General features: G+C 38.1%; 1 protein-coding gene across 1 annotated transcript; it reads left to right on the top strand.

Annotated features, from left to right (window-relative positions):
- Positions 1-930: 930 nt before the first annotated feature.
- On the top strand, positions 931-12,051 carry LOC149278781 (desmin-like). The gene is made up of 11 exons (XM_089501770.1): positions 931-1,127; positions 4,537-4,687; positions 5,098-5,247; positions 5,579-5,698; positions 6,531-6,626; positions 6,718-6,852; positions 7,219-7,329; positions 8,207-8,317; positions 8,462-8,586; positions 9,514-9,669; positions 12,027-12,051. Exons 1-11 carry the CDS (start codon positions 931-933, stop codon positions 12,049-12,051), a joined length of 1,377 nt encoding a protein of 458 aa, XP_089357896.1.
- Positions 12,052-12,473: the final 422 nt, after the last annotated feature.

Raw genomic sequence — 12,473 nt, forward strand, 5'->3', positions numbered from 1 at the left:
CAATGAAATACCCCAAATGTATTATTATTATTATATTAACTTTGATAAATTTCTCGCCCGTTAATACAGCCTGACACATATAACAAATACGGATATAATACTATTGGGATAGTAGTGTGTAATCAGAAATAATCTTGGCATCACATTTGTGCATCACAATTAAACATGATCTATAAATAAAAATATTTGAATGCATTTAGAAAAGCCTCAATTTAGGAATTCATTTTCTAATAACTGATAATATAGACAAATGAAAGAAATGAAATTGATAGATAGATAGATAGATAGATAGATAGATAGATAGATAGATAGATAGATGATATATCGATAGCGATTGATCGTTACAATGTATGTATTATTAAGCTTATCAACTTTTATCCAGTTTCTATACATTCTGCCACCATGTTTTCGAGCTGGTCAACTTTAGTTTTCGCATAGTACAACAAACACTACACCCAAGCAAGTAGTGTTTCGTTCGTTTTCAGATGTATATCATTATTTTATTGGCCATCTACCATAAAGTACGGCAACATACTTACGAGCTTTATAAGGGGTTAATTGTTGAAGAATAATTATTTTTGTGGTTTTTTTTTTTTATATCCAGCAGATGCTCGCAGGCTTCGCATTACATCTCATTATGTGAGTAGATGCCTATGCTCAGTGGTTCATTTTTTCCATTATTTTCAAGCTTTGCACGTCTGGGCTATTAAATCAGCTTCAATGCATTGCAAGATGCCTGGCATCACTACTCTTGTTGGGAATTTGTCCTGTTATCGTGACTTTAAACACCCAGGAGTGAAGGGAGTGCATCTCAAAAGCCACATTCCTTAACATCTGCCCTGTCACTATCTCTGCACTATAAGAAGGAACTAGGCGAGGATCTTGGGACTACTGTCCAGAACCAGGGACAGCTCTCAGTACCCGGCCAGGATGATGAGTGCAAGCCCAGAGAGGATCTCTTCTTACCGCCGGCACTTTGATGAGTTCGGCAGCAGCTCAGTGGTGAGACTGAGGGTCAGCAGCCCATCCCCTCCCAGGCAGAGAAGATCAGCAAGCTACAGTCGGGAGACCTGCGAAGAGTACACTGTGGGCAGGAGGGCAGCCTCAGCCACCCGCCGACCCCGCAGGTAATCACTAGTAATATTAAAGCTTAACACCATTGACCATCAAGTAATGGAAATCTAGATATAGTGCAGGCATCTACATAAAGTGGGCTGCAACTCCCATCATACTCAGCTAACCGATGAGTTGCCTACTTTCACAGGTATGACCAGCAGTAGTTGAAAAATTACTTACAATTTATATATGTGGTCTTCAAACAAAGTTACACACTGGGAGTGTGATAGCAAGCAGTTATCTGGTTGTAAATCACAGAGAAGGAATATGGATACCTTCATCAGACACTAGCCTCGGTTACTGTAAAGGAGAGCTGCTATTCCAACTACCGACCCCTTTACTAGAATCTAAACTCGGGTGTATAATTGAAGTATGAACAAGAGGCTAAAATATTGTATACATTGCATCAGAATGTATAGCTTTTGGTTGAACTATTGTGCAAGGATGAGCTGAAAAGGACATTTGATGGGTTATACTGTGTATATAAAATTCAAGCTACACCTGAATTCCATATACTGCTCTGTATTATTCTGTATTAAACTGAACAGGCCTACCCTGTATTATGAACAAAAAAAAAACAAAATCCACCCTTGGGGAGATAGTGGGAGGAACATCATGGGCTATGTGTAAAGAGCAGCTCTGTAACAAAGTGGCAAAAGGGGTCAGTCACCAGAAAGTAACATTCCCTTGGTTGCTTCAGTGAATGCACTACTTCACACTGGAACTGCTATTAATTCACCCTATGTGTTTATACTCCTGTTTATAGGTTTCTCTGAGTTAACTAGAAAATGTGTATAGCAGATAACCTTATCAGCTTAGACTAATCGTTATTATTATTATTTATTTATTTATTTATTTAATATAGCGTCATCTTATTCCACAAGGCTGTGATCTATAATAAAAAATTTCTGATCTATAAATCAGCTATTTGTAATGAGGTTTACAATCTAAATGAGACCTACTAATACCCTTTTAAATAACAGAAACGTGCAATTTTCCAGCTTCATAGCGATGGTATTGGACTTCTCTCTCAGTATAACATCGATTGAAGATACCTTTAACATACATTATTTTTATTATTAAACATCATTTTTATTATTTACTAATTATAGAAAACGGTATTGTGCTACTTGCTGATAACACTAGCAGATTATCAGTAATACAAATGTATACAAAGCTAGAGGTGTCAAAAGTGATTTTTTGCACAGAGCCCTCTTGAAAAGGGGTTATATAGGAATACCCACTTTGGACAAGGTATATCCTGAATTTTGCCCACATATTTTCCATATTCATAAAGCAAACACGTCACAAGTTCTACCATCTTATTGAGTGCTCAGTGGTCACAAACTTGTCCCTTACCTTACTGGGTATATTTACCTTACCAAAGACAATATTAAAAATAATATACTATGTAACGTGAGATCATTCTTTTTTTGTTAATATTTTCACAAGCTTTTTCAGCAAACGAATAAAACATGCATTGTGCCATACTTATATATGGAAATCTGGTACAAAATGCTTATTATTGGAATATTCTATTGCGAGTGTTCTACATAAAGAACTATGGCCTACGGTATTTATAATTACTTTACATATAATAATAATACTAATAATAATAATGCTAATAATAATAACAATAATAATCTAGATCACCTTAAAGCTATATTACATTCTAAATAGGTATATTTTTACTAGATATATTTTACTATATATATATATATATTACATCTAGATTTTATTATTATTTATTCTTACTAGTACTAGTAGTATTTTAGTAGTATTATTGTTTGTATATACAATCTTCTTGTTATTTTGTGCATAGGTAGATAGACAGTTACAAACACATTAACTAGTTGGGTTGTTCAGTTTTAAGGTATATAATAGAATTTATTAATTAAAATATAACCAATTCAATTAATTCGAAATATTCATTAATTTAACACACAACCATATGAAGCATATTTTCTCCATAACCATCTGTAGCAAAAAAATGCGAGGATCGTACCCATGTTTTTACATAATTGGTAATTATTTAATTCTGAAATATTTTAAGACAGAATCTACATGTGATATACACCAGCGCAAAGTCTAGTATTAAATACAAACATTTGTACAAGTGCAAATGTTCACTTTTAAGATTAGAATATTTCGTTTAATAAACTCGGATTTAGATTCATTTTGTTATTAGTTTATGAATTTTACTCAAATGTACCGACACTATGCAGTTATAAACCAATTATACAAACGATATATAATTGCATTTGATTTTCATTTTACCATTCACGTTTAAGCATCTATATCATAACCCATGGTGGCACCAATTACTATATAAAATATAGGAAGCTTAATATTTGGGTGTCAGTAAAATAATTTGAAATATTATATGCAATCTACAGCTGAGATTATCTGAACTATGCTTAATAATTAAAACCAGTATCATCGCATGAGATATAACGCATCAGCAACAAGCAGCTATTTCGATGTATATTTTCGACCAATAATTTTATAGTTTTATTGACACTTTAACATTAGTTATAACAATTATTTTGAAGAAATGTAAAGAAGTCTTTATTACATGTGCCTGCTCTTGTTTGCTGCTGTTTAGTGAAATATATGATTTTGTTGTCTGTTCTCCCAATGAATGTGTATTTTTCTATATAAATATATATTAAATGCATTATACATACTACATAAATATGTGAAAAAAATATATACACTACATAAATACACAATTTGTAATTATATATATATATATATATATATATATATACAATACATAATAAATGTATATATATATATATATGAGAGAAAACTAATGCATAACATTTGTTAATTGGTAATAGGAACATAAAGACCTTACTGCTCTAAATGTGTATGAATTAAATCTCGCCTTCCACTTATTCATAGCCATATGTGCAGTGGATCGTTCACTAACACTAATATGTTGTTAATATGTGAAGGTAACGTTGACGAATGTCTCAAAGGTTAGCAGGCCTTAACGGTGATTATCTTTTATATCTGTATTATTGTGAGCACTTCTAGGAGTGACATCTGGAGTCATCTAGCTCTGCCATTGATACATTAACATCCTTTGACAAAATGTAGATGTAGTAACCAGGAGAAGGAAATGATCAGTTAATGGAGATATTTATGTTAACAAAACACTCGCATTATACTTTTATTAAAAAAATCTCCTGATATTACACCTTCTGTTAGTTGAAATAAAGTAAGGGAAATATTCTATTCATTCTTGTATTATCTGAATCATTGAAGAAAAAAATGACTGGATCGTTTTATAATAATGGATGATCAGAATGGCTTGTCTACATATTCATGAAGAAGTGTCCCATCAAGGAGTAGACCCAATAGCCATCAAGGTGTCTATCAGGAACAAAATATCTTTCTCTTTCTCAATCCCAGTATGGTGGCCTCTGGTTTTGGGGCTGTGGTGGGGCAGCTGGTGGACCTGGAAGCCGCCAGTGCAGCCAACCAAGAGTACTTGAGCACCAGAAGCAGTGAGAAAAAGGAGATGATTGTTCTCAACGATCGATTGACCAAGTACATCGAAAGGGTAAGTGCCCCTCTAGATTGTGTGAGAATAGTTGATGATATGGTAAAGTAGGACATATGATTACCTCCATAAATTAAAGAAGATACTTTTATGGGTTAACCCCTAGTGAGTTCCTGCCCTATTTGAATTCAGTCTGTATTGTTTGTTTCTATGCCAACCACTAAATTAACATAAAAGCGTTTGCAGTGTAAAGCGCCCAGATGCATTGTACCATAGCGCAATATGTGGTTAATTCCATTGGGCGGCTAATAGCGCTTTAACTAGTAGATTCATATATCAGGGATGCGTACATCTAGTTGCCACTGACAATGAAAATCTAGTTATATTGAAAGATGTAGCTGAATGAAATATCAGGTTGACTGGTGAGCCTTACAAACCCTCTCTGATGGGAGTCTGCGGGGCTCTTGCAGGTGCGTGATCTGGAGCAACAGAACGCCACCGCCCAGGTGGAGCTGGACGCGCTCCGCAGCCGCTGTGTCCGGCCGTCTGCGCTGCGTGCGCTGTATGAGGAGCAACTGCGGGACCTGCGCCGGGAGGCAGAGCAGGCTAAACTTCAAAGGGTAATAGGGACAACCGCTATTCATGATCCTGTCGCTTTCTTTCTTATGGTTTTTTTTTTTCCTGTTTTCTTTTCTTTTTTCCTCGGCTTTAGTTAGCTCCACCAACAGATTTCTTTTAAGGAACGTTGCTGACATTAGGAACGTTAGCACATTTTAACGCATGTAAAACACTCCTCAATCACTACTTGTAAGTCCTTATTTTATTAGTGAAAATTAATCAGAAATTCATTTATTGCCGAAATGGGACACATTTCTTTTCCCCTCTTTCTTTCTCTATTTCTTTCTCTATTGCTTTCTTTTTCTCGGGGATAAACTTATGTTTATGTAACAGGACATAGCAGTGGCTGCCAAGATATCAGCGTCTGACCAACTCACTGCTATAAAGAAGCACTACGAAGAAGCAGTTGAGGGGAGGAAAAAAGCTGAAGGGGACCTTGAAGCTTTCCGCCCTGTAAGGAGCTGTCTGTTTTATACACAATCGCTTTGTGCCGATTGTCTTTAGCGCGTACATTCCACATCCTGGGTCTGATGGCAATTACAGGGTTAACTCATTCCTGGCCATAGGGTCTAATTGGCGATTTACAAGGTATAACATTGAGTAACTGGTCTCCTGCTTATTTAGGTGTCTTGTCTTATAAACAGATTACGCACATAAAAGCATAGCTCGCTGCATTAAGATAAATCGTTACATTTGCGCGATTCCTGAAGACAAATGCAGAGTGATAGTTAGTTAGCACCTCCATGCACTTTTCATACTGCTCCTCCTTTACACATGCCATAGGCAAACTGCAAAGTGCAGCATCCCCTCCTGCCTAATACAGTTACTTATTACAGACTATAAGGAGCCTGGAGCTATTAAAAGTGCCAGACACTGCCCCATGCTGCAAACACCTCAAGGTCAAGACTTATTAACTTGGATTTAACATTTTCAGTTCTAGATAAGGTGAGCTCCCCAAAAAAACAAATAACAGGTGCTCTTTTTGGCTTAAGGTCTATTGTTTCATTGTGGTATATAAACCTTTTGAATTAACATTGGTGATGTTTGCAACAGACACTGCCTAATTGTTTGTCTGGAGCTAGAGCAAAAGCACTGGTCAGTAGTTATGAAGGCACATCTGGAGCCATTCTGTTGGAGAACTCGCTCTGCTCAAAACATATGGCTTTGTCCCAATATCTCTTAAGTGGTGCCTCTAAGAATATATCCCAACAAGCTTTATGGGATCTGCCAAAGGTATGAACTACAACTCCCCCCCCCCAATAACGATTGCTTTCCTGGCTTGCAGGATGTGGATGCAGCCACTGCAGCTCGAATATCACTAGAAAAACAGCTGGAGACCCTGGAAGCAGAGATTGCCTTCTTACTGAGAGTTCACGGGGAGGTAATGGGACTAGCGGTTGTATCGTCAATTTACCTTTAAGTGTTCACTGCGCTACGGCTTTACACTGAGTATCTTGTATCTGTCAATCCAGGAGACTGAAGAACTGATGAAGCGCATCTACAATCTGACCGCCTCCTGTGATCTCTCATTCTCCATCCCAGACTTCGCTGCTGCTCTAAGGGACATTCAGACAGAATATGAAGAAATTGCAGCCAAGAACCTGCAGGTTAAAATTAGAGCTCATCCTGTACGGGAATAGCGAATTATATATGTCAGTTGCTACTTAACAAATATGTCTGGCAACGTAAAAGATTGTTTAACATATATAAATAAATAAATAGATATATATACGTATATATATATATTCTAAATCCGAATGTTGCCAGTGGACATTTGTGACAATTCACATAGTCTGATGATGCGCGCAGTGTTTTAACCCCTGCAGTGCCAGCCTGAGGAACGATCTTTTGTTACTCAGTTCATTAGACAGTAGTTAATTAAGTAGCCTGGTGTTCCGTGGCTCTTGGAGACTTGACGTGACTCATCTGCATTCTCTTTTTGGCCGTGTCCCCCCCCCCCCCCTTGCCCTTAGGAGATGGACGAGTGGTACAAAAGCAAATTTGTTGACTTCAGTCAAGCTTCTACAAAACATGTGGAAAGAGTGAGACATTACCGAGGAGACATGGCAAACTGCAAGAGAAGCGTAAGTGGGGCTGGGATAGGCCTGCGAGCAGTGTCACTTCGCATGGGATCCGGGCTGTGATCATTAATGCAGGGGATGTGACTGGCGACGTAGCTGCAATAGGAACGCAGACACTCGGGGCTAATGTTTGCCTCTCTCATACTGGGATGTAAACTGCAAGTAGCGGGGGGCGGGGGGGGGGAGCAACAAGAGGAGGACGAGAAAACTTAAGGCTCATCCGTAAATTGGGATAACTATAACTCTCAGCATCCTTAGCTGAATAATATGCATTGTAGTCCACAACAGCTGCCAGAGGCCCTTAGTATGGTATTAATTGTGGATCTCCCCATATAATTTGGATATCCCCATATAACTTAACAACACAATACTTGAAATGATCTTACCTTAAAAAAAAATAATAAAAAATATATATATATATATAATATCAAATAGCATATCATTTATAATCAAAATAGCATATCATTTTTGAAATATAATTTACCTCTAGACTTCAGACATTCAGGAGACATTTCCAGGGACAAATGACAGCCCACTTTGGTGACTGTCCCCTGAAATTATCTCAGAACCCACAGGTAAAAGTGATGGCCTCCCTGCACCAGGACAGATACTTGTGCTGTGCTGCATGAAGGACTTGGATGACTTAGAATTGGTAACGTAGTGGATGAAATTGATATTTATGTTACATTTGTATTAATTTTAGTAAATATGGATAAAATGTATTTGTTCAACTGAAATAATCTAAGTAAACTATTTACTCCATGTAAAAATGACTTATCCTTTAAAACCACTTGTGTTTGGCATGCATTGCATCATGCTATATGTTGCCTGTCTATCTACATAGATAGAATATGTTTTAATTATTACTTTTGCATTGTAGATTAAAAGCAAAGAATTGGAGTTTGAATCGCTCAAGAACAGAAATGCCAGTTTGGAAGCTCAAGTTAAAGAAACTCAAGGAAAGAACAGGAATGAGATAGAAGAATTACAGGTGGGTAGTCAGCCTGCCACATAGTAACTGCCCACATGCAGATGGACATGGATGACCCATATACAATAATAATACTACTAATAATAACTGTGTATTAGGTGTTTGCAATATGCATTCTTTTCTCATTGTCCATAAACATTGCAGGAGAAAATAAGAACGTTGGAAGAGGACTTGAAGTCACTGAAGGAGAAGATTGCTTTACACATGCGGGAATATCAGAATTTACTAAGTGTGAAGATGGCATTGGATATTGAGATAGCCACATACAGGTCAGATCATGGTATTGGCAAGGGTAGTAGAGCTTGCAAACTTTGGTCCTGGGGGAAAGTACAGCCAAGTGCCATCCCCCTCATGCAATCTCTCTTTCTCTCTTTCTTAACACACACATACACATATATGCACACAAAGAAAAACTAAAGAAAATTCATAAAAATTAAGCCTAACTTGCAGTTGGCGCACTGTCTGGTTAGACTCTGCCGACTTTGATGGGCCAGTCCAACTATCTACTAACTAATATGTCCTTGCCAGACCCAGCTAAACCAAACTCTGGAAAACCTCCAGAGACAATACAAATAGGTCCAGGAAGGTAAATCTACACTTAGCTCAGGGTTCGTCTTTTCATGGCCATGGGAGCACATGGAAATTTCCTCTCCCTTCAACATTCTTCCCATATCTGTTCCTTGAGGGAGTTTAAATGTGCATTACCTGTACTTGTTGCAAGCTACATAAGGATCCAGAACTGGGTTATGCAGACATCCAGTCTATTGCAAAAACTGGATTTTGGCCCACCCTACTCTCTAAATGCTTCACCAAAGGGACCCATACACATAATTTGCACCTTATCAATGCATAATATCTACACAAAACATCTCCCTGGGGCTTTATATTGCCACAATACATTACATCTTACGTTACCTCACATTAAGTGACCCTAGTAAGGGCTGTGGACTCACTGGCCAGATCAGCTCTGCTTGGCTTGAAGAAGTTAGACCAGCCTGTTCTCCAGCCCCTGACGGGTTCAGATATTTTTAACACACCAGCCCATGGGTGAAGTGATGTCATGTTTTCTGCAACTGAAAAGTAGGCCCTGACTGAGCAAATCAATGGATCCTCTGTGGTGGACATACTGTCTTTTTTATCGGTATACTTTGCAGATTTGTAACAATGAAAGCCTTTTCTTTTGAATATGTTTGAAGGAAACTCATTGAAGGGGAGGACAGTAGACTTGGTGCTTCTGTGGGTGGAGTGTTTACCCAGAACAAAGTGTTATCATCCTTGCAAGTGAGCTCTTCTGAGACCATCTCCAAACACCAGTGTGTGGAGCGCAACGAGAGGACAACAGTGCACCTAAGGTATTAGTCAGCTGTCTACCAATGGTAACATGCATTTAAAAAAAAAAATGTTTATTACCGTGTAGAATTCAATCTCTTTGTCTCAACTCTGAAAGAGTAATTGCTGTGACCATCTTCTAACTTGCATCATGTGTTGCTCCTTGTTACAGCTAAGAGTGACAAAGAGAATGTGACTGAAGGTGCTTCTCCCAAAGTGTTATGGGTTGTGTGCTACCAAAATGAACTGGAGGGTCAGTCCATATGAAGCAAAGATCAGTGGCCACATTACTGCTAGCGATATTGCATTATTGTATTAGTTAAAACTGGATCCCATTGCAGCTCCTGGGGCGATTCTCACAGTGAATAAAAAAAACCAAAAACAAACAAAAAAAAATCCACAATGGCTTGCTGAATAAAGTTTCTAAGCATTTACAGTAGTCTGTGTGACTGTGTTACAAATTCATGTAGCTACATAATTAACACTGCTAGGAAACCTCTGAAACTAAAGATGATGACTACATTTTCCCAAAGTCTTTGCCAGTTAAATGGGTGATACAGCTAGTCTGCCACTTTTTTTTATCATTTATTTTTAGGGTGTGCAGTTAGCCCAGTTATGGTTGTAAAGGATTATAAAGACTTTCAAGGAACAGTTGAGTCAGTTTGGAATGTCAACAGCCTCAATGATTCAGAAATAAGGCCGGCATTGGTAAATTCAGGAACAAAACACAAATACCAGAATAGATGTAGTTTACTTGATTTTCAGTTGAATCTTAGTTTCATGTTGTTTTCAATTTCGATATTTGGTATGTAAATAATGTATCATCTTTGTGTCAAATTTATATACATACAAAAAAGTTATGAGGGCAGTGCTTAAAAAAATCTGCCTGTGGTTAATCTCTGCTCTGGAACGTTTTAGAGTTTAGCTTACTGTTGCCATTACAGATGAAAATCAACATATCAGGCTAGGCACACGCAAGGGTAGTCTAGGTCGGAAATGCAAAGCAAATTTTCTACGCTCAAGGGAATCAACAATTACAGACATACTTTTTGTTTTGTTTTTTAAAGTTGCACCTCAAATTAAAACACATTTTTGTTGAAAAAATAAATATATATATTTGATTATGTTCTGTACCAAACTCATGCTCAGTGCTAGAAGGCATGCAGGACGGTTATGGTCTTTGGCTCCCCTTGTTAGCAGTGCTCAGTCATGCACAATACAGAGGGAGGCTTGGGTATTCCATGGGGACCCCTACAAACCCTTTGGCTTTACTGGCTCCCCTCAAGGATGTGTCACTGTGAGAACCAACAAAGAGTGGTGGACAAACCAACCAAAAAAGTCATCACCTTCAGACTTTAAGCCTTGGAACCCAGACCATTTCCAGTAACAAAAAAGTAAAAAAAAACATATACTCAAAAAAATAATGAAGCTTAGTGAATGCATGTGAGAATAAATACATAAGTAAGCCAATTAAGGCCCCAGCCCTAAGACTGGTATTTAAAAAAATGTTACTGCAGGAAAAAAGAAGTGGAGATGCCATGAAAAAAACTGCATTGCCTAACCCCATAGCTAGTGCATTCCTCTAACAGGTAGGTGTAACCCTGTGAAAGAGCAAAATAGCACGTCATGACACCACAGGATAAGTGGACTTTCCTCGAGCATGCATAAATTAGTCCAACATAGTCTCTGCAGTGGCATCGGGAAGCCCTGGAATCTGTTCCATTGAGTCTTTGGCTCTGAGACCTGTCAGACCTCATGTTTCACTGCTCCCTCCCGATGCTACTGTCGATTATTGATGCTGAGTGTGGGGATATGACATGAACTAGGTCAGGAGAGATGAGGAGAAAAGGGAAAGATAGTGAGAAGGGTGAAGTAATGAAAGATAAGCAAAAGGGGGGAAAATATTAAAAAAGAGGAGAGAGGGGAGAGATAAAGTTAGTTAATGAGGGGAGAGAGAGTGTGTTTGTTAGGACAAGAGGAGCCCTGACTGAGAGGAGACACAAGACTCTCAGAAGTGGCCACTGTAAATGCAATCTGAGAAAATCCTGGGTGCTGCGGAAAATCCTGTGGGTGCACTCGGGTTGCTGGGGCAAGTCCTGGCTTCCTTTGTCAAATGTCCCACTCCCCTAGAGGGGAAGAGAGTAAAAGTTAAACATTGAGTTCCATGAAGAGCCATTTGCCATGTGTCTTAGAGTCATATGCACACAAAGGAGATTCTCAGCAAAGTTGGTTAAGTAATTTGCAGCTCCATATGACGGCTCAGATGAATGTGGCCAATGCGGACCATGCACAGACTTTTTCCCACAATGGTAAGGTCTCTGAGACTTCACAGTTCAATCATTTGCTTGAATTTTTTCAGTCTGCCTTTCTACTCTTTCAGGAACAGCCTTTGTGGGCCTCCTTAATGAGGGGCAGCTAGTATTCATCTATGAACAGTGAGCAAAGAGGTCCACATTAGGGCTCACATTTACACTAGGGCAAAATACAGTGCAAACTGAGATTCTTGACAAATGAATTTCATGTTTCAAAGAAGCGACAATCATATTTATCTACTTTTTGAAAGAAAATATAATGATTTTCATTTATGGAAGGAATATTATGGCACAAGGGACAAATGGAGGTATGAAATGGGGAAATCCTATGTACTAGTCCTAAGTACTTCATTATTTAATTAAGAGGCCCTTAAACTGTTTGGGGGGCGTATATGAAGATATATTTACTTATTTAATTATATAATTACTTATGGTTAGATGAGAGTACAAATACCCTTAAGCACCACACTAACCGTGTAGGCTTCCAGTTGAGGAGCACTGATGTTGTGCATTAT

This window comes from Sceloporus occidentalis, unplaced genomic scaffold (genome assembly GCF_023333645.1).
Source record: "Sceloporus occidentalis isolate IW3139 unplaced genomic scaffold, rSceOcc1.0.p SCAF_181, whole genome shotgun sequence".
In the NCBI taxonomy this organism is placed as follows: Eukaryota; Metazoa; Chordata; class Lepidosauria; order Squamata; family Phrynosomatidae; genus Sceloporus; species Sceloporus occidentalis.